General features: G+C 38.2%; 1 protein-coding gene across 2 annotated transcripts in view; it reads left to right on the forward strand.

Moving 5' to 3' along the window:
• Positions 1–23,127, forward strand: part of arfgap1 (ADP-ribosylation factor GTPase activating protein 1) — a 39,087-nt gene that overhangs the window by 1,824 nt on the left and 14,136 nt on the right. For both annotated transcript variants that reach the window (XM_048608373.1, XM_020528427.2), the window contains exons 2-5: positions 11,711–11,775; positions 14,366–14,475; positions 16,157–16,325; positions 18,601–18,701. In XM_048608373.1, coding sequence (XP_048464330.1) covers positions 11,716–11,775; positions 14,366–14,475; positions 16,157–16,325; positions 18,601–18,701 — 440 coding nt within the window. In that variant the 5' untranslated portion in view covers positions 11,711–11,715. The remainder of the gene's footprint in view (positions 1–11,710; positions 11,776–14,365; positions 14,476–16,156; positions 16,326–18,600; positions 18,702–23,127) is intronic.

Consider the following 23,127-nt stretch of genomic DNA (forward strand, 5'->3'; position numbering starts at 1 on the left):
TCTGTCCAACTGTCTTTCTCTCTCTTTCGGCTCTATCCTATCGTTTATTCCCTACTCCACCCACCTCCCTATTTTCTGCATATAAACTGACGTTTTCCCAGCCACCATCAGTTCTCAGGAAGGGTCACCGGACCCGAAACTTAAAAAAGACAAGTTAAATGCCCTGCTGTACATAGTCATTTGCATCTTTTAAATAGCTGCTTGTGAAACATTGTGGCAAAGGGATATTGCAGAGTCATAGTTATACAGCACAGAAACAGACCCTTCGATCCAACTCATCTATGATGACCAGCTATCCTAAACGGATCTAGTTAAATCTACCAACATTTGGTCCATATCCCTTTCCATTCATTGTACCTTCCAGGTGCGTTTTATATGTTGTAATTGTACTTGTGGCAGCTCATTCTATTGAGGCACCACCCTCTGCCAGAAAATGTTGCCAATCAGGACCCTTTTACGTCTTTCTTGTTTCACCTTAAACCTATAACTTCTAATTTTGGACTCCTGTACCTTGGGAAAAAGACTTTTGTCTATTCATGTCCATGCCCTTCATGATTTTATAAACCTCTATAAGGTCACCCCTCTGCCTCTGACAGTCTGGGACAAAAAGCCTCAGCCTATTCAACTTCTCCCTATAGCTGAAACCCTCCAACCCCGGCAATGTCCTTGTAAATCTTTTCTGAACCTTTTCAAGTTTAACAACATCTTTCTGATAGCAGAGAGACCAGAATAGAACACAGCATTCTAAAAGTGGCCTCACCAATGTTCTGTACAATCACGACATGACATCCATCTCCTATACTCAATGCACTGACTAAACAAGGCAAAAGCGCCAAGCGCCGCCTTCACCACCCTGTCTAACTACAACTGTGCATCAGCACCCCTAGGTCTGTTTGTTTATCAACACTCCCTAGGATCCTACCATTATTTGTATACATCCTGTTCTGATTTGCCCTATCAAAACACAATACCTCATTTATTTAATTTAAACTCCATCTGCTCATCCAATCAAGGTCCCATTGTACTCTAAGTCTTCTTCGCTGTCCACTACACCACCAATTTTGGTGTCATCTGCAAACTTACTAACCATACCGACTCTGCAAGATACATTCACATCCAAATAATTTAAAGAAGTGATAAAAGCAGTGGACCAAGCACTGATTCTTGTGACACACCACTAGTCACAGGCCTCCAGTCTGAAAAACAACCCTGCATCACCATCTGAGATGACAAGGTGGAGAGCTGGATGAACACAGCAGGCCAAGCAGCATCAGAGGAGCAGGAAAGCTGACGTTTTGGGTCTAGACCCTTCAGAAATGGGGGAGGGGAAGGGGATTCTGAAATAAATAGGGGGAGGCGGATAGAAGATGGATAAAGGAGAAGATAGGTAGCGAGGAGACAGACAGGTCAAAGAGGCGGGGATGGAGCCAGTAAAGGTGAGTGTAGATGGGGAGTTAGGGAGGGGATACGTCAGTCCAGGGAGGACGGACGGGTCAAAGAGGCGGGATGAGGCTGGTAGGTAGGAGATGGGGGTGGGGCTTGAGGTGGGAGGAGGGGATAAGTGGGAGGAAGGACAGGTTAGGGAGGTGGGGACGAGCTGGACTGGTTTTGGGATGCGGTCATGGGAAGGGAGATTTTGAAGCTTGTGAAGTCCATATTGATACCATTGGGCTGCAGGGTTCCCAAGCGAATTATGAGGTGCTGTTCCTGCAACCTTCGGGTGGCATCGTTGTGGCACTGGAGGAGGCCCAGGATGGACATGTCGTCCAAGGAGTCGGAGGGGGAGTTGAAATGGTTTGCAACTGGGAGGTGCAGTCGTTCTCCAACACCATCTTCTGTCTCTTACCTTCAAGCCAATTCTGTATCCAATTGGCTAGCTTCCCCTGGATTCCACGTGATCTAACCTTGCTAATCAGTCTACCATGCGGAACCTTGTCAAGGTCCATATAGACGACATGTACCACTCTGCTTTCATCAATCTTCTCTGTCATTCGTCAAAAAATCACAATCAAGTTAGTGAGACATAATTTGCCCCACACAATGCTATGTTGACTATCCCTAATCAGCCCTTGCCTTTACAAATACATATAAATCCTGTCCCCCAGAATCTCCTCCAACAACTTACCCACCACTGATGTCATGCTCACTGGTCTATACTACCCTGGCTTTTCCTTACCATCTTTCTTAAATAGTCACACCACATTTGCCAATGTTCAAGCATCTCAGCTGTGGCTGTTGATGATACAGAAATCTCAGCAAGTGGACCAGCAATCTTTTCCCTAGCTTCCCGCAGAGTTCTGGGATACACCTGATTGGGTCCCTGGGATTAATCCACCTTTGTGTTTTAAGACGTCCATCACCACTACCTCTGTAATATGTGCAGTTCTGAAGATATCACTATTTATTTCCCCAAGTTCTATGACTTCCATGTCCTGCTCCGCAGGAGATCTCAAGATATCTATAAGAATAATAGGGTTGTAATGGTAGGAGATTTTAACTTTCCAAACATAGACTTGGACAGCCATAATGTTAAGGGCTTCAATAGAAAGGAATTTAAATGTGTACTAGAAAAAAATACCTATTTAGTATGTGGATGTACCTACTAGAGAAGGAGCAAAACTTGACCTTCTCTTGGGAAACAAAGCAGGACAAGTGACTGGGGTATCAGTCGGGGAGCACTTTGGGGCCAGTGATTAATAATTCTATTCGTTTTAAAATAGTTATGGAAAAGGATAGATCTGATCTAAAAGTTAAAATTCCAAATTGGTGTAAGGCAAATTTTGATGGTATTAGGCAGGAACTTTCAAAAGTTGATTGGGAGAGACGATTCACAGGTAAAGGGACAGTTGGAAAGTGGAAAATCTTAAAAAATTAGATGTTGAGAGTCCAGAAACACATATGCTCCTGAATATGTTCCTGTTAGTGTGAAGGGCAGGGCTGGTAGATGTTCTACAGCATTCTTTACTGGAGAAATTGTAGCTCTGGTCAAGAAAAAAGGAGGAGGCATATGTCAGGTATAGACAGCTGGGATTGAGTGAATCTCCAGAAGATTATAAGGGCAGAAGGAGTATCTAAGGTTTTGGAGTAGATTTGTAGCTCGGGTTGTGGGTGTTGAGGTTGGTTGGCTCACCGAGCTGGTTTGTTGTTCCGCAGACGTTTCGTTACCGTGCTTGGTAACATCCTCAGTGCAGCCACTGATGAAGCGTCAGTGTGTTTTTCCGCCTGGCTTTTAAACTCTGGGTTCCGTTGCGATGGATTGCCTCACTCCCAGGTTTCCTCCATAGTGGAATGTATATGGGGTCAAGTTCAATGTGTTTATTAATAGCCTGCTTCATGGAGTGCCATGCTTCCAGGAATTCTCGTGCTTGTCTCTGCCTAGCGTGTCCCAGGATCTTGGTGTTGTCCGAGTCGAAGTTGTGGTTCTCCTTGTCCACGTGGATTGAGATGAGTGAGTATTGGTCGTGTCTTTTTGTATCCAGTTGGTGTTCATGTACTCTTGTTAGTTTCCTTCCTGTTTGTCTGATGTAGTGTTTCTCGCAGTCTCTGCAGGAGATCTTGTAGATGACATTGGTCCTGTCCATGGCAGGGAGTGGGTCTTTAGTTCGGGTGAGCACTTGTCGTAGGGTTGATGTGGGTTTGTGTGCCACTCTGATGCCCAGCGGTCATAGAAGTCTTGTGGTGAGTTCTGATGTGTTCCTGATGTAGGGTAGTGTGATGAGTGTGTCGGGGCGTGTAGAATCTTTCTGATGCTGTTCCTGTAGGCTATCCAAAGATATCCAAAGAACTGGGTCAGGAGATGCCTGCAGAGACTGCGAGAAACACTACATCGGACAAACAGGAAGGAAACTAACAACAAGAGTACATGAACACCAACTGGCTACAAAAAGACACGACCAATACTCACTCATCTCAATCCACATGGACAAGGAGAAACATGACTTCGACTGGGACAACACCAAGATCCTGGGACACGCTAGGCAGAGACAAGCACGAGAATTCCTGGAAGCATGGCACTCCATGAAGCAGGCTATTAATAAACACATTGAACTCGACCCCATATACATTCCACTATGGAGGAAACCTGGGAGTGAGGCAATCCATCGCAACGGAACCCAGAGTTTAAAAGCCAGGCGGGAAAACACACTGACGCTTCATCAGTGGCTGCACTGAGGATGTTACCAAGCACGGTAACGAAACGTCTGCGGAACAACAAACCAGCTCGGTGAGCCAATCAACCTCAGCAGAAGGAGTATATTTGAGAGGGAAATCAACTCTATTTGCCAAAGCTAAGGAGAATCCAAAGAGATTCTACAAATACAATAAGGGCAAAAAAGTAACTAGGGAGAGCATAGGCACCTTAAAAATCAACAAGGCTGCCTGTGTGTAGAACGTCAGGAGATGAGTGAGATACTAGACAAGTATTTCACGTCAGTATTTCCTGTGGAAAAGGATATTGATAGACTAGATGAATGGGCAAACTGTGGCAGATGGTTTAAGGGTATCCATTTTGGACCAAAAATGATAGATCAAAGTATTTTCGAGATGCCCAAAGAGACTTGGAGGTTCAGTTGCATAAATCTTTAAAATGCCACGAACAAGTGCAGAAAATGACCAAGAAAGCTAATGGAATGTTGGCCTTTACATCTACAGGATTGGATAAAAGGATGCAGAAATTATACTGCAGTTATACAAAACCTTGGTTAGACCCCATTTGGAGTACTGAGAGCAGAACTGGGCACGTAGGAAAAGTATGTTGTTCTTGGAGGGAGTACTATAAATTTACAACAATGATATCTGGACTTCGGAGATTAAGTTACGAGGATAGATTATACAAATAGGCCTGTTTTCTCTAGAATTTAAAAGATTAAGGGGTAATCTGATTGAAGACTTCAATATAACCAGCAAAGACAGTGTAGATAAAATTAAACTATTTTTACTGGTTGGAGATTCCACAACTAAGGAGCGTTATTGAAAAATTAGTACCAGACCATTCTGAAGAGATATTAATAAAACTTTTACACACAAAGGATGGTAAAGATTTGAATCAAAAACAGAAATTGCTGGAGAAACTCAGCAGGTCTGGCAAGTTTTTCCAGTAATTTCTGTTTCTGATCTCCAGTATCCACATTTCTTTGTTTTATCGTAGAGGTATTGTAGAACTCCCTTCCACAAAAGGGATAATAGATCAATTAATCAATAAAAGTTGATAATAGATCAATTAATTTTAAATATGAGAAAGACATTTTTCCATTAAGCAAAGTTATTAATGGATATGGGCCAAAGGTAGGTGTATGGAGTTGGGCCACAGATCAACCATAATCTCATTGAATGACGGAACATGTTCAAGGGGCTGATTGGTCTACTTTTGCTCCTATGTCTAATAGCCCCTACTGTTGTGTAGTTGTACAATGCTGGACTTGTTTTTATTATTATATTCATACAATGGAATACTATGTAGTGCTATTCTTAAGTGACTTGTAGTTACGTGCTTTTAATGTGACCAGGCACCTCAAATAGGAATTAGCTAAGCCCAAAGTTGATGAAAAAATGTTACTGAAGGATAGTTGAAAACATTTGAGATGAAGGGAATGAGGATTACATTCCAAAATTTGATTGATGACTCTTTCACCAGTTTGAGAAAAGAGGAAGAATTTTGGGGAACTGGAAGTACAATATAGTGAGATCACAGTCATGGAGGAATGTGTTGAACCTGGAGTGACATAGAATTTAAGATTTTAATGCAGTGGGAATTGGATAGAAGTGTAGCTATTAGTACGTAAGGTGTGTGAGTTTGAAACTAAGTTCAGGCTGTAACAATATACAAGTTAAAAATTGTTAAATTCTTCCTCAATAAGCAGCCAGGGAATGGGAATGAACCTACAGTTAAGTCTAGAATATCTGGCAGGTGTAGGTTGGTTACAATCATGTCTGTTAGGTTGGAAAAGCTTAACTTGTCAAACAAGCAGACTTGGGGCTCAATCGGAGTTATGTAGTTAAGAGTAGTGTCACAAGGTGTACTGACATGATTTATGTGGTCTTCATCACAAAAACAGTGTTTTGAGAAATAATCTGTAGATGCGGAGAAGAAATTAATGAACCTCTGGCTTGCTAGACGTAAATTTTCAACTTGGAATCCATAGATATTAGAGGGACTGTGGGAGGCCTGCAGAGGGTTCATTTGGTTCTATCCATCTGTCAGAAAACTTGTGTTTTCCATTTTAATACTGCCATTTCAATTTCATGGTTTATTAACAAGCATTTTCTGCAATAGTGCCACTGTTTTCCTATGGCTAGTTTTATGTTAGGAATGATACTCAATTTTTAATGAGATTTTTGTGGAATTGTGAGTGTAGCATCAATTGTACAGGATCAGGACAGATTTATCAAATACATAGCAGCCAATGCAGGATCCTTCAAGAGACACTGACACCTGCTACCAAACATAAATAAAAATATTTCTCCTTGCTGTGTGGTTCCAGGATGAGTTGGATTCTTGCTACTGACTGCCCCTTCTTTCCACTATCTCTCTCATCCCTCACCCCACATTTCAGAGCCTGTGCGCATTGCCTATCGTGCTTTCCTTCCTGTTCGCTGATATATGAATGAGGTCAGCAGAACCTCTCCCTCCTGTGGTCCTGGTATGGGCCATCTTTAGCAGGTGCTCTGTGCTTTGCCTCATTTTGAATGTTATCCAGTTCCTACCCTGAGAGTGTAGATTGATGGCGAAATGTGGATAGGTTGCTGTGGGTTGTAGATGAAATTGTAGAGCCATGATAGGATGATGCCAGGAAATTGAGTAGTTGAATTCATCTGTCATCCCAAAAAGTCATTTAAAGATCAAGTAAGCTAGAAGGATAACTTCTACAACTACAATTACAAAAATGTAGTTAATGCCTTTGTCAAAGGCCTAAGTATGCTGTGGGCAAAACAAAGAAGACCTGAATGAAGGTTTTTGAATAATATATGGTGGGTGAAGTATATGTGATTTGTTACATTTTTGGTCTTCATAGACAAGGTATGAAATAGGATGCAGGAAATAGTGAGATGGATTGAGAATGTTTAAAAATGTTGATGTGGCACAAGTTTTTAGGTCAATTTATCAGCTAGATCCATGTGATTTAGTGTACCTCTTTGTACAGCCACATGCTTAGACTGGACTAAGTAGGCCTCTTTTGACACTAAGGTGACATTCAAATTCTACATCTTTCCATCTGTGTTAATGCACAGCATGCCTCAGTCTTCTCCCAGCTCCTTTCCTTGTTTAAATTCTTAACCATGTTTTTGCTACATTTTGGCTTAAATGTTGCAATAACTTTTCTCTGATATTTCCATTCTTTCTGGCCACAAACTCTATAATTCAGCTGCTTATATCTGGTCCTGTTGTCCTATAACTTTGTGTTGAATGGCAGGTATATTATAGTCCATTTTGGTGTGCAATGGCATTGAACAATGTGGAGACAAGTGGATCCACTTTAATTATCAAGGTTCACAAACTGCTGAAAAGGGCTATCAGGATGGTATAGATGAGCTAATAGATTGCTGGTTCAACAAGGCACCAAGGGAAACTGGATATACTGGACTGAACTAGGGATATTGATTCAGAGAAACAAGTTTTGGAATATGACTGGTTTGTTAAATTAGAACTGTCAAAGATATTGCATCAAGAATTGATTGCAAGTCATCAAATTTATCATACTGCTGTTGTCAGTTGGATTTAATAATTCACATAATTTGTTACTTAACTAACCATATAGTTAATTTTCTTTATAAATTAGTGGGTTGATCATAACAGTAGTATTGTGTCAATTGACCAAGCAATCAATTATTTTTAAATTATTTTCTAATCTCCGAATAAACTGTTGTAAATTAAGTATGCTTAATTATACTTCTGGAACTACTAGCAATTGATTAAAATGTTAACTACCTCACCAGAGCTCTGGGGGAGTGAGACCAAAAAAAACAATGTGACAGCAGAAGTTTAGGGTTGAACATTTATTGATAAAGTCAATTCAAGCAGAGACTGAAGGTAATTCCGAATAGCTTGTTATTGGTCCAGAACTCTCTACTTTCTCGCCGCATGCTTTTGCTTTAGCTGCTGAAAATGCAAATGGTAATGGCATGGTGAGGTTGGTGAGGCATCTAGTACCTCATGAACATCAGATTCAATGGTTTACCCTTAACCATTGAAATTATATTTGTGCTCTCAAAGTTTAAAAAAAAAGTACTATGCTTGACATATGAGTAAGGAAAATAACGGTCTGAAGTGTTACGCAGGTCTTCTCTAACTTGCATGAGTAATATTTTTCAGAAGGTAAAAGTTACCTTGCTGTCGATTGACCAACCTGGTGAGATGCTGCAATGCACTGATTGCCTAACTGTCTTATAATTAGTAAACTGTTAGGTTTTTTCAGCCAAGCACAGTTGACAGTGTCCTAGTTTTTGAGGTAGGAGTTCATAGATATAAGTCCTAATCCAAGACTTGAGCACACAAATTAAGGCTGATATTCCAGTACACTAAGGGAGTGCTGTGTTGTCAGGGCTGCTATCTTTTGGATGAGATTTTAAACATGGACTCCACCTGTTTTGGACCCCATGACAATATTTTGAAGATGAGGAGAGTCATCTCTAGTACCCTGATCAATATTTATTTCTCATTCAATATTATAAAAAAACTGATCATCAGCTCATTGACTCATTGCTGTTGTGGGAACTTTGTGTGCACAATCGGCTGCTGCATCTCCTTGCAGTGGTATCTACACTTAAGAAGGACCTCATCGGCTGTAAAATGCTTTGTCACTTCTGTGGTGCTGTAAGGTAATATATAAATGCAAGTCTTTTCCCTTTAACAAGTAGTAGGGAATAAAGGCCTACTGAGAGTGAGGAACTTAAAGCAATTAATAAAGAAAACGTACAGAAAACATTAACGTGAGCAGCTGATAAATTCCCTGGATTTGGTGACTTCCATCCATTATTTGTATATAAAGCTTCATGATGCATTAGCAGGCTAATTGACAGTGAGGGAGCATGTGTATATCCCGATTAACCTGATTTTCATTCTTAGGCTGGGTCTAGTAATTTGAATCAGACTGACCCAGCTGCTACCTTAAACCAGCACAGATTTGGAGATCATCTCTGGACCTATGCCTGACAGCTTCCTGGTTTACATGGATTTGTTGTAAATTTGCATAAACTTTGCATGGAAAATATTTACTGTTGCATCTTACTTAGGAAAAGGTTAGTAAGATGTAGTCTAGTGAGAGTGCAGAGCAAATTTACAAGAATGATACCAGAACTGGATTGTCAGGCTAACGGGTGATCTATTAAACATCCTTAGAATTATGAAGGATTTTGATAAAATGGATACCGAGAAGATGTTTTCTCTGTGCGGAGGAAATAATTAGAGGCCTTTCGTACAAGAGATGCTGTAAAGAATTTAGAAGAATTTTTACCTAGAGTTGTAAAAATGTGGAACTCACGACTACAAGTAGAGGTTGAAGCACATAGTATGGATGCATTTAAGGGAAAGCAACACAACATACAAGGGAGAAGGATTACAATTATAGAATGAGATAAAGAAATGATGGAATGAGACTAGAGTGGAGAATAAACACCATGATGGAGTGGTTTGGTCAAATGACTTTTTTTTGTACTGTGTATTCCTATGTAATGTTCACTCACCTGTGTACTTTGAAGCAAGTTCACAATGCTCATTAAGTGTAGAAAAATTATGATGTGAGCACTTTAGACTCAACGATCCAATGAAAAAGTTAGTCATAGAAGCTCTAGGGGCATGGTTTCAAATCCCACTATGGATTTGAATTCATTCAATAAATATATAATTTATAGCTAGTGTCAGTAATAGTGGCCATGAAACGATCATTGATTGTTGTAGAACCCCATCTGGTTCACTAATATTCTTTAGGGAGGAAAATCTACCATCCTTACTTGGTATGGCCTACTTGTGATTTCAAACCCACAGTAATGTGGTTGACTCTTAACTGCCTATGAAGTCATTTCATTCAAGGGCAGTTAGGGAAGGTAACAAATGCATGCTTTGCCAGCAACATAAAGAAAATCAAATTGCTGTGGATGCATATCAGAGTACAACATTAAGTGGTAGAAATAGTGTGATTCTGTGCATCAGCATTTTCACAACATTTCTGCCATCAATACCTTTTAAATTATTTTTTTGATAACTTGACAACCAGTGACTTAATGTATGAAATGGAATTGAAGAAAACCCAACAGTTAATTTGAACACAGCAAAGTACTGAAGCAGTAATAATATGAATGGCCAATTGATCTGTTATTTTTCTTTGCATGGTGTAGATTATGGAAGCAAGTTTTGCTTGGATTTCAAGAGAACTCTTGTTTCTTTTCCAATAGTACTGTCCAAGAGATGGATCATTTGATATTTCTCCTGGCAACTCTGAAAAATGTGGCTCCTCAGGACTGCATTGAACTGTTAGCCTATATTGTTTACTCAAATCGAAGCACTGGTCAAGATTGTATAATGCAGAGGTGTTACCAGCTGTTTTTAAGCTGTACTGCATCTAAAGTAAAGAGAAAACTGTGAAAATGTACAAGTTGATCAGCTCTTGTAAATCAAAAATGTGAGCTATAATAGTTATCTCCTAAGGCTGTGTATTTCTAGTATTTTCTATCTTTATCTTGGTTTTTTTAGCATTTGCTGCTTTGTATTTTTACACAGCTGACTTACAATCAACCACATTATTGTTTAACCTGAGTTGACTTGTGTAAGTTTAGTAAGCTACGATTGAAAATTCACTTGATAATGACGGAAGAGAGTTGAATGCTATACTTAATTACCGACTTCACTGTTCAAAGCAAAAACTGAGGATGGGGATCGTGGGTGGGAGGAAAATAAGTGTCTTATCGTTTCTTAAAAAAACATTACTAGCACTTCTGTGTACTGTGTAGCCTCTGAACATTGCCATTAGTAACTTTGCAGTACAGCTAAATCCCCAATTGTTTATAATAGGAAATGCTTATATTGTGGGTCTGGCAAGAGAAGGAAGTAAGTTGTTGCCTGGATTATCAGAATGGAGCGATGTCAAGGTTTTGAACCTGTCACATTGATTTGCTGTTCAGTTTCTGGACTGGTAAACTATTATTTTCAGTATTAACTTCATATCTATACTTCCTTTTGTTCACTTTACTTTATCTTCGTACATTTTTTTTCAGTGGTTTTCTCCCTTGGGTTTTCATGTCCTCAGCTGTGTATACTTTTTTTTTCTTCATAGCTTTGTGATCTCACTGATCTCTCTATGAAGAAGTTACAGGCCTCTCATTATGGTTCCTGTTGTCATTCTGGTTGTCTATCTCCCCTCTTTTATTCTTTCTTTCTAACCTTCCTAAAGTACTTAATTTTTTTTTAGGCTTCAATTTTGATATCGAGACACGTCATAGCCTGCCTTTTTCAGATGTTGACTGACCACTTACTAGATATATTTATTCAACCTTTTATGCTTTAATTTTAGAGTTCTAGTATTGCAATTTTATTTATTTATACAATTTGAAATAAATTGTAGTGCACTCTTACTTGACTGTATTGATATAAAGAATAAAAATTGTGTTTCTGGCCTGCACCATTTTAAGCAGTGTAATAACCCTCCACATTTTACCTTTTCTGCCAGGGTTGAACAGTAGCTATTCAATTGTGATGAATTGTGTTTTTTTTTGCTTCTAGACATCATGGCAAGTCCAAGAACTAGACGGGTTCTCAAAGAAGTGAGGACTCAAGATGAAAACAATGTATGTAACTGTAAGAAAATGTTAAGAGAACTTGCTGTAAAATTCAATCTGAATTCATGAAAAGATGCATGTTTCAAAAGTCTATGCAGAGCTAAGCCTTTTATTTTGCACTTTCACATATCAACTGAGATTTGTTGAAAAGGAAATATTAAAAATTTCAAAAGCAACAACTTAAAATTAGGCAATGGATACTATTTGTATATATTTATAAACAATTTTACAATCTCATCTATTTTCTATTCCGCCATTTAATAAAATTTTACTGACTAAACTTGTTGGAGACAGATACAATTTTGGAAATTTAACTATTGTACTATAATTAAGGAAAATATACACGTGAAAGGTATTTATCTGTTATAGTCAAAAGCTGCAATTATACATTAAAACACTTCCATGGAAATGAGTCCATTTACCAAAATTTATTTAAAATAATTTTGAAAATAGCTGAGAGTTAGAGTTGTACAGCACAGAAACAGACCCTTAGGTCCAAGTCGTCCATGCTGACCAGATATCCTAAATTAAATATAGCCTCATCTGCCACCATCTGGCCCATCTTCCAAACTCTTCCTAATCGTGCGCCAATCCAGATGCCTTTTAAATGTTGTAATTGTACCAGCCTCCATCACTTCTGGCAGTTCGATCCATACAAACACCACTCTTTGCATGAAAAAGTTGCCCCTCGGGTCCTTTTTAAATCTTTCCCTGTCACCTAAAACCTATGCCGTCAACTTTTGGACTCTCTTCTCATAGGAAAAAGACCTTGGCTAATCACCCTATCCATGCCCCTCATGATTTTATAAATCTCTATAACGTCACCCCTCAGCCTCCAAAGCTTCAGGAAAAACAGCCCCAGCCTATTCAGTCTGTCCCTATTGCCGAAACCTTCCACCTCCGGCAACATCCTTGTAAATCTTTTCTGAACCCGTTCAAGTTTCACAACATCTTCCCTATAGTAGGGAGACCAAAATTCAATGCAGTATTCCAAAAGTGGCCTAATCAATATCCTGTACAGCCATAACATGACATCTCAGCTCCTATACTCAATGCACTGACCAATAAAGGCAAGTGTACCAAATGCCTTCTGCGACCCCATTTTCAAGGAGCTATGAGCCTGCATTCCAAGGTTGCTGTAATTAGCAATGAGTTCTCTGTTTTTAATCTAGTGCAAAATCTTGTTTGTTTAAGTTCAGGGTCATTCATGAAGCAATTGAATAAGTCATTTTCCATATTTGAATTACATAGTTTTCTTTAAAAAGACATCAGTGCTCTATTATAGAACGACACGGCACAGAAGGAGCCCATTCAAGTTGCAATCCAGTTTGTCCCACTCCTTGGCTTTTTCACCATATCCCTGCAATTTGTTTTCCAAGTATTTGCACATGTTCTCTTTAAAAGCTGTTGAATCTTTTCTGAACCCTTTCAAGTTTAATGACTAAGAGCAAGGAAGTTTTGCTATAATTGCGTAGAACTTTGGTGACCTCACACTTCGAGTACTGTGTGCAGTTTATGTCTCCATATTGAAGGAAAAATATATTTCATTAGAGGCGGTATGGTAAAGGTTCAACAGAATGAGGTAAGAGTTAGAGTAAATTGGCCTTTTGTTCTTTGGATTTAAGAAGGAAAAATGATCTCATTAGAACATAAAATATTTTGAAGTGGCTTAACAGGGTATATACAGGAATGATGTTTCCCCTGGTTGGGGCATCTAGGGCACAGTTCAGGATAAGTGGTCAGTAATTTCCAACTGAGATAAAGAGAGATTTTTTTTCACTTGGACAGTTGTGAACCTTGGGAATTATCTAGATGAGAAGGTTATGGATGTTCCATTATATTTTCCTACAATATATTCCTACATTTCAGGCTAAGACAAACAGATCTCTAACCTCTCAAGGAAAGTGGAAACAGGCAGAACAACGTTTTAACTAGAAGAATAGGTTCAAGTAGGGTCATTGGAACTACTGCTGCTCACTTTTATTATTTATGTGCTCCCATCACCTTTTGGTGCATTGTGAATTTCAATGACTTGTTATGCAAAACAATTTTTTTTGTCATCTTTGATTATTTTGCCAGTTGTCTTAAATCTGTACCCTCTTGTTATTGACCCTTCAGCCATTGGAAACAAGTTTGCTTTATTTACCCTATATAAACTCTTAAAGAATTTAAACACCTCTATCAAATCTCCTCTCGACTTTCTTAGATTCAAGGCTTTTTCAGTCTTGGTAATTTGAATCCTCACCTGTCTAATGGTTCTAATAAATCTCTTCTGTACCCCGTGTAAAGTCTTCACGTCCTAACATATGGTACACAATGTTGAAAACCTAGTGACATCAAATAAGCGTCATATATAGATTTAACATTATTTCCAGGCTCCCTGTTCCTCCGATTATAAAGTTCAGTTGCTGGTTTATTATTTATGCTGCTGATGCATGGGGTTTTAACAAGTCAATTTTAATCCATGTTAATATGGATATTTGTGATTTTTGTACAGATTCCACATAAATGCCTGAAGAAATCAAAGAGATGGTCTTCGGTGAAGGAATATACTTTGATTTGTGTAATGTTTTGTACAATGTCTCCTTCTGTCTCCTAGGTTTGTTTTGAATGTGGAGCTTTCAATCCACAATGGGTCAGTGTGACTTATGGAATATGGATTTGCCTTGAGTGCTCAGGAAAGCACAGAGGTCTAGGAGTACATCTCAGGTATAAGCATGGATTAAAAAAGAAAACCTAATTGCAATACGGAAGTTAAATATTGCTTCAAAATTATTAAACTTCCTCTGTTACAGCATTGTGGGATACATACCCCATCCCTTGTCTAGGGCAGTTAGACATGAGCCAGCAATGGCTACATCCTGAAAGACTATCTAAAGAAAATGTTCCTCAGTTGATGTGTGTGTTGAAATGTTAAGCCATGCAGGCGATTGCAGTGCTGCTTGATCTTATTGTCCTTGATTGAGACACTGGAAAAGCAGGTCCCTGGTTCCAATACCAGTGTCAGTCCTATTTCATTTTGAAATAGTCTACCTAGTTGGGAAGTCGGCTGCCAAGTCAAGAATCGTGTCACAATGGCTGCTTTACGGAGGCACCGTAATGTGACTGAATTATTCCCTAGCATGCATTTAATATATTCAGAACAGAGAAGGCACTATTACTGAATAAATATAGTATTATGGCATACTAATATTGTCAATGTTGATTTGGTGAAGCAGGTTTTAACTTTTTTGTTTGTTTAATAAAAAAGTTAGGAATGAAACTCTTTATTATGGGGTCCCAGTGTTTTCCTATTAAGCACTCCAGATCAAGTATATCTTAACCATGGCATTGTATTCTACTCTAATAACACCAAAAACACACTAAACCCCAATATCTATCAACCTAAGTGAGATTGCCAAATGGTACTGAATAGTATGGTTTACTTTAGATTCATGTTCACCAGCAAATGGATTGGAGCTGTCCAGACTTGTTTCACAAAAAAAAATCATGAGAGTGGAACTTTACCTTGTGTTGAATTTAAAGCAGTTGTCAGAAGTGAAGGACCTATGTGTGCCCCTATTTACCTTTATCTGCCACACTACCCTGCAGTTGTTTATTAGGGATCAGTACTACATTGAAATTGCATTTATTTGGAAGATGTACGCTTTGCTAAAAATGGGAATTCATATAATAAGCAATTGAGCCCAATTTGGATATGTTATTTGCATCATTAGGAAAACAAACTTTGCATTAATCTAGTATTTTTTAAAAATGGTTTATTTGGTCTCATGTTTTAATGTTTCTAGTGAAAATAATTTAACACCTTAGAAGAATGAGGGGTGATCTCATAGAAATCTATAAAATTCTGACTTGACTACACACGTTAGATGAAGGAATGATTTTCCCGATGGTAGGGAGGCAGGCGTCACAGTTCAAGGATAAGAGGTAAACCTTTTAGGGCTGAGATGAGGAGAAATTTCTTCACCTAAACAATGGTGAGCCTGTGAAATTCACTACCTCAAAGTAGTTAAGGCCAAAACATTGTGTTTTCAAGAAGGAGGTATACGTAACTGTTGTGGTTGAAGGAATCAAGAGAATTGGGGGGAGGATAGGATTAGGGTATTGAGCTTGATGATCAGCCATGAACATGTTGAATGGCTGAGCAGGCTCAGGCATCATATGGCCTACCCCAGCGCCTTTCTGCAATGTTTCTTTGTTTCTACAATATAAAGCTCAAATGTATTATATATGTTAAAATCCTGGTTATTCAGATTGTGAGAAGTTAGTGGTTTCTCTCAACAAATGTTTGTGCTTTGCTCAATATATAAGGCTAGTCTTTTTCATAAAGCTTTGAGAAATGAAATTACATTTAAAAGGTAAAATAAAATACATTGCTACTGTCCTCTAGTTTTGTACGATCTGTTACCATGGATAAATGGAAAGATTTGGAGTTGGAGAAAATGAAGGTTGGAGGCAATGCAAAATTCCACCAGTTTCTGGAATCACAAGATTATGATCCATGTTGGTCACTCCAGGAGAAATATAATAGTCGCACTGCAGCTCTTTACAGAGATAAGGTATTATAATTGATACTATAATGTAGAATATATTTAGTGGTCATAAATTGTGGAGATAGAGCCAGTCTGATATTTTTTGTTCAAGTAAAATTGACTTCATTAGGCATGGCTTCCAAAAATTTAAATGTACAATCTTTTCAAGCAGAACTGTTACTCAGCTTTATTACTTCATTGCTTTGATACTTTCAATATTCAGATGAAAGTCTAACGTTTCCCTAATTTGATTCTAGCTGCTGCTAGTTGCTTGATGCAGGATATTTCTAAAATATCAAAACCTTCAAAAAGTAGGTTTGTTAAAGCTCCCCTCTTAACATACATTTGGTTATCTTTAGTTTATTGCTTAGTTGCCATACAACAAGTGATCATAGTATCTATGGTAGATAAGTGTGATGTATCATGGCCCCCAATATTTGTACTAAAATATATTTAAAAGCATAAATTGTTCTTCATTATGTTTGTTACTAGTTAATGGTGATTGTCCATAACAAGTTTTTATGTACGGTCGTCTAAAATTTGCTCCACAGATGTGTGCTAATGAGTTGCTTACTTTCTGAAAAGTACATGTGCTGCTCCTCTATACCTCCTTTGGAAGAATTAAAAACCTGCTTTAAACTTCTAAGTATTAACAGAGCTCTCGAGAAATAAATGCAGTCTTTGAGTTAGAATGTTTTAGGTCCCACCTCCATTCATGGATATGAGAGAGTGCATCTTTGCCAAAAATGTTGTCCTTTGGACAAGGCATTAAACCAAGGTCACAACTTCCTGACCAGTGTTCCACTTGGACTTTCAAGATCCCAAAGCACTATCTGAAAAGAGAAATTGTCACTCTTTTTTTGATTAATGCCTGTTGAAATGCTATGAGGAAAATCACTGTGATGAAAAAAAAGATTAATCTAATCTATCCAAAGGTTCACAAAGCATCCATTGTTGTTACCTAAGCCTGGGGCAACCTGATTTTAAGCAGAATGTTTGTCTAATTTTGAAGAAAACCTATGGATAGAAAACTTTTGAATATTAATCACTACCTGTCATTTCTGCTGCTTGTCTGTTTTCCATCCCTCCCCACCTTCTGAAGATGTTGGTTCCTTCTTGGGTAATGTTTCGGGGGTAATATTATTCTTAGAGAATTTTCCAGAGGAGTTTCTGTTATGTGTCAATACTGTGTTGGCCATCCATTTGATTGGATGCTGATTTTAACCTTTGAATACTGTCAGCATGTACACACTTCCAACTAGGGGTACTGCATTATGTTCAGAAGTGGAAGGCCTTCTTAATTATTTACATTTATCTAACCTAAGAGCAATAGTTCAGTTTCATAGAAACCCAACTAATCTGACTGAGACTAACCACTTAACAGACTGGGAATTGAAATTGAATTGTTCCAATAGGCATGTTTTTAATTATTCAGACTAAATTAGTTGTGCTGTTATGGGAGCTTTAGCTGGGCCATCTGAATGGATAACATCAAATGAAGTGCTGAAATTGGGAGACCAGTTTGGGTAGTTTGATTTATAATGTTCTATGTCATGATAGAGGAAAGAAAACAACTTGTATTTGCATATAGCCCCTTTAAAATAGTAAACATATCAAGACAATTCATAGAAATGGAAAATAGAGGCAGTAATCTGGTTCAATAAATGCTTGTGTATTAACATTCTAAACATTTGCTCACCAATGTCTCCTGGTACCCATTGACAGCTTGTTTAGAGTTGCCTTCCTTCAGCATGTTGTCAGTCGAGTACTATAATGAATATATTGTCATTATGAATATCGAAGATGTGTAAGTCCTTGAAGAAATAATTATGTTCACATTCAGTAATGCAAAATGATCTACAGTTTTGGTTAAGATGAACGCCTTGGCCTGCTTATTAATAATTAACAAACAAACAAGAATTAATTTTTAATCAGTTTAGAAAGTAGCTACTACTATAAATTTCCCATAATTCCATCTAAAAAAAAAAGCAAACTTCTAAGGGAAGTGTTTAAAAACAATGTCTTTGCATCATTTCTGTTGTCTCATCTTAGATATGTTCTGTTACTTTGAGCAAATAGTGTTGGGTTTCATCATACATTTTTAACTTGTTTCTTGGTAACCACATTGTTAATGATGCAGAAACAATGTACACATTCATATTCACATCTTTTTTAAAAAAAACAAAAAACTCTAGATCCATAATATATTATGAAATTATGTTTTTAAAAAGGTTGCAAGCTGTCCCATCTGTCATTCTGAGAGGCAACATTACATGCACTTGTTTTTCTTATCGATTTTCAGATTGCTACTTTAGCTGAAGGTAGAGAATGGTCTATTGAAACGTCAGAAGCTCGGAATTGGACCCCACTGCAGCCCAAAGTACCTATTTCTTCAGCTCATCGGTATTCAGGCATCTTTTTTTTATTACTCAAAGCTAGTGTTTCACTGTTGCAGATAATGTATAGTTAAAGTTTGATGAGGTTAAAAGGGTCCCACGAGGATGTGTAATTTTCTTTTTATATACTTGTTGAAATAAGTCACTTAAAGATAATGGTAACATCGTTTGTCAGTAATTTGACACCAAAATTCAGATAAAGGGTCTGGTTTTGTTAAATTCAAAGGCAAATCAAACGCAAAAAGAAGTTATAACAATTAAAGTTAGGTCACACAACACTCCACAGACCCAAACCTCCCATGACTTGCAGTAAACAAGTTGCGCTTAAACCGGAATTATGTTCAATCTTCAGTAGCCAAACCCTGAACCCTGCTTTTTTCACGAGTAATTTTTTTTGGCTCTTGGGCTCTGCATCACCAGCTGCCCTATTAGGTGGAGCCATTATCTTGTACAATCCGAAGTATAACTTTGTTCTGTCCAATGTTTTGTGAAAAACATGATCTCAGAATTGTAATTGACGGTTATTCTATATATTGGCTGCACACATTTTCCTTTTACAACAGGCTGATTAAAACACACTCTTATCAAGTTATGGCACAAATTCACTTGAATAGCTAGTTTATTTTATGCACAATGTGTGAGTGAACAGGACAGTTTTCACTTTAGGAACAGACAATTTCTTTATGGTCGTTGGAAAGGGGAAAAAAAATAGGCACATATATCATGAGTTCACTAAATCTGTGTTCACCAGTTCTCTGGCTAAGTCCAAGCTGGTTCTGATTATTAAAATATAGGCAGCTCCTTGTTGCTGTCGTATAAACACAGCCTATCGTTTCTGTTTACATATAAAAGAGAATGGATGTGTACTTTCTACCCTTCAAATCTATTGATAGACAATATAGTTGTCATGACTTAGAATGCAATGAACATTTCAGCAAAATTAGTGAAAAGCATCACAGACCATTTTCATTACCTTTAAAGGTCTTATCAAAGAATTGATCATTTAGTTAGTGGAATCTTTTCATTTCTCCAAAACCATAACTGTTAACATTTTATAGTCTAGCATGGGCTACTATCTATAGCCTTTCATCTGAACAACTTACTTGGCATATATGCACTCTCTTTGAACTGATACTGACAGTGTGAAAATGATTGAAGTTACAAATTTAAGTTATGCCAATACAGATACAAAATAATTTACCACACTTCAACATTGTGGTTAAATGCTGTCTATGGATATACGAACAAAGAACAAGAGTAGGTCACTCGGGCTTTCAAGCGTGCTCTGCCTTTCAATAAGATCGAACTCCCAATAATCTTTCATTCCCTTGATTATCAAAAATATTTCCAACACTGCCTTAAAAATATTTAAAGATTCTGCATCCACATTAGTGAACCAAATAAATTGTACAATCGATGATTATTTCATGGTCATCATTGCTGAAGTTGGTAAGAGAAGATTTAAATAAGGTGTTAAAATCTTAAACAGTTTCGCTAAAATAGCTAAGGAACATCCTAGTCCAGTGCTAGAAGGCTTGGTAACAAGAGGGCACAGACTAAAGGTGACCCATATATTTTAAAATTTAATTTTGAATCTTTTGCTGCTGGGTTTGTTTGTTTGTTATCAGCAGGTTGTATAGTTTGGAAAATTCAGTCTTACTTTAAGTCCGCCATGAAGGAGCAGAACAAAAATGGGATAGTTTAAAATGCTAGGCCTGCCAGATTGCAAAAAGCATAAAACAATGTGATTGGAAATTAAATGTTAATATCTTACAGCAAGAACAGATACTTGCATAAGAAGCTCAAAAATGATTTCAAATGTCAATCCTAAAAAAGTATTTTGCTAGTTATAAAGTCATCCTACAGGGAAACAGGCCCTTCGGACTAACTTGTCCATGCTGACCAGGTTTCCTAAACTGAACTAGTCCCATTTGCCTGCATTTGGCTCATATCCCTCTAAACATTTCCTATCAGTGTACCTGTTCAAATGTCTTTTAAATGTTGTAATTGTAAATCTTTCCCGCTTCAATTTAAACCTATGCCTCTGGTTTTGAACTCTGCTGCCCTGGGGAAAAGACCTTGATTATTCCACCGTATCTATGCCCCTCATGATTTTATAAACCAACAAAAAGTCACGTCTTAGCTTCTTATGCTCCAGGGAAAAAAGTCCTAGCCTATCTAGCCTCTCCTTAGAACTCAAACGTTCCAGTATCGGTAACATCTTTGTAAATCTTTTTTGCACCCTTTCCTGTTTAATAACATCCTTCCTGTAACAGGGTGACCAGAATTGTATGCAGTACTCCACAAAACTGGCCTCACCCATGTCTTGTACAGCTGTAATATGATGTCCCAACCCCTGTACACAGTGCTCTAATGATGAAGACAAGCATGCCACCTTCGCCACCCTCTCTACCTGTGATGCCACTTTCAAGGAACTATGTACCTTCACCCCTAGGTCTCTCTGTTCGACAACACTTCCCAGGTCCCTACCACTAACTGCATCAGTCCTGCTCTGTTTTGTCTGACGAAAATGCAACACCTTGCAATTTTCTGAATTAAACTCCATCTGCCATTCTTTGGCCCACTGGCCCAGTGATCAAGGTCCCATTGTACCCTGAGATAACCATCTTCACTGTCCACTATACCATGAATTTTAGCATCATTCGCAGTTTTACTAATTATGCCTCCTGCATTCACATCCAAATCGTTTATATAAAATGGCAAACAACGGTGGTCTCAGCACCAATTGTTGCAGCACACCACTGGTCATGGGCGTCCAGTCTTAACAACAAAAACCTCTACAATCACCCTCTGTCTTCTGCTGTCAAGCCAATTTTTGTAGGCTAGCTCTCCCTGAATTCCATGTGATCTAACCTTGTTAACCAGTCCACTGTTGAAGAATATGCTAAAGTCCATATAGACAACGTCTACCACTCTGCCTTCATCTATCTTCTTGGTCACTTGCAAAAAAATTCACTCAAATTTGAGAGACATGATTTTCCACACACAACGACTTGCTGATATCCCTCATCAGTACTTGGTTCTTACCTACATCAGGATGAAATAGGATGCCAACATTGTGAACACTCTGGTTCAATTTGAAGCAGTGGTCAAAGAAAAGGAGGATGTAAATAATGATGGGAATTGGGAAGGAGAGTTGTGTTGTCAGCAGTTTAATGTGAACAGTGTCAAGAAAACTGAAGGTAGCTTCCATAATAAAAATAACTTGAAGCATGAAATGACGTGAGGGAAACTGGAAACAGATCTATGTGCTGGGCTGACGCAGGCAGGAGCTTTGGGAGAAACTTGGCTGGGCGGGCAAGACTAAAGGAGGAACTTGGTAAAGGCAAAAGTGCTTGCAAGTTTAGGAGTTGAGTGTGGTGGGTACATGGAAGAGAGGTTTATGGAGACGATTGTAAGCGGAGAGAAAATGGCTGTAGTTGTCTTTTCATCACACAGTGACCCTGGAGTATTGAACAGTTTTGAAAGAAGACAGCAGGAGCCGAGTGCATGATATGGGCTAACTAGATTTAACAGTCAATGGGTAAATTTGGTATATGGCAGACATTTTCACATCTATAATATTTATAAATGAATTAATAAAGATAGAATTAAGTTGCTAAGTGGAGAAATGCAGACAACTTTCCCCTGTCTGTACTTGCACAAAAGAGCAGGCAGATTTAACAAGGAAAGAGATTTGAGAGTTATATTTGAGGTCAGAGAAGATAGCGAGACCGGGAAGATGTTGATTGACCTAAAGTTACACCATCAAATGCAAGAAGCAGGAACTGTTTCTAGAACGGAATAAAAAATACTTTAGGGAAAAGCAAAATATGAAAAGCTATCTAGATGTGTTGACTCACTAATTAGATTGAAGCATTGATTCTATACACTTTGAAGGACGTTCATGATGATAGAGTGGATTCAGCCGCAAAAATAATGGCTTTGTTAAATAAGGAGTCACTTCATCTGACGAAGGAGCAGCAATCCGAAAGCTTGTGATTTCAAATAATCCTGTTGGACTATAACCTGGTGTTGTGTGACTTCTGACTTTGTACATCCCAGTCCAACTAGCACCTTGATCTTATAAATAAGGAATGGAAGAGGTAGTTAAAAGGGAAACATTTTAAAAGTATACATGTTTTGGTATGGAAGATAAGATTGATTTGGACTCATATTGCAGGTTGAACTACAGTTGCAGGATGAGGACTGTAGGTAAAAACTGGGAAAATACATCTTTTAGGATTGCTGTTTGGAAGCATTTCTTCATGAGGAGTATTAAGTGGCTTTCCAGGTGTAATAAGAATCCAGAAGTCTGAATTTGTTATCGGCAGTTCAGTGTTGTGATGGGAGAGCCATGGATTTGTTTTGGAAAGAGGGCCTATTATTTGTACTTGACCTCTGAGATTATGTGAAGGTGAAATGCCTCAAGG

The sequence above is a fragment of the Rhincodon typus genome, chromosome 19 (assembly GCF_021869965.1).
Source record: "Rhincodon typus isolate 14 chromosome 19, sRhiTyp1.1, whole genome shotgun sequence".
NCBI lineage: Eukaryota > Metazoa > Chordata > Chondrichthyes > Orectolobiformes > Rhincodontidae > Rhincodon > Rhincodon typus.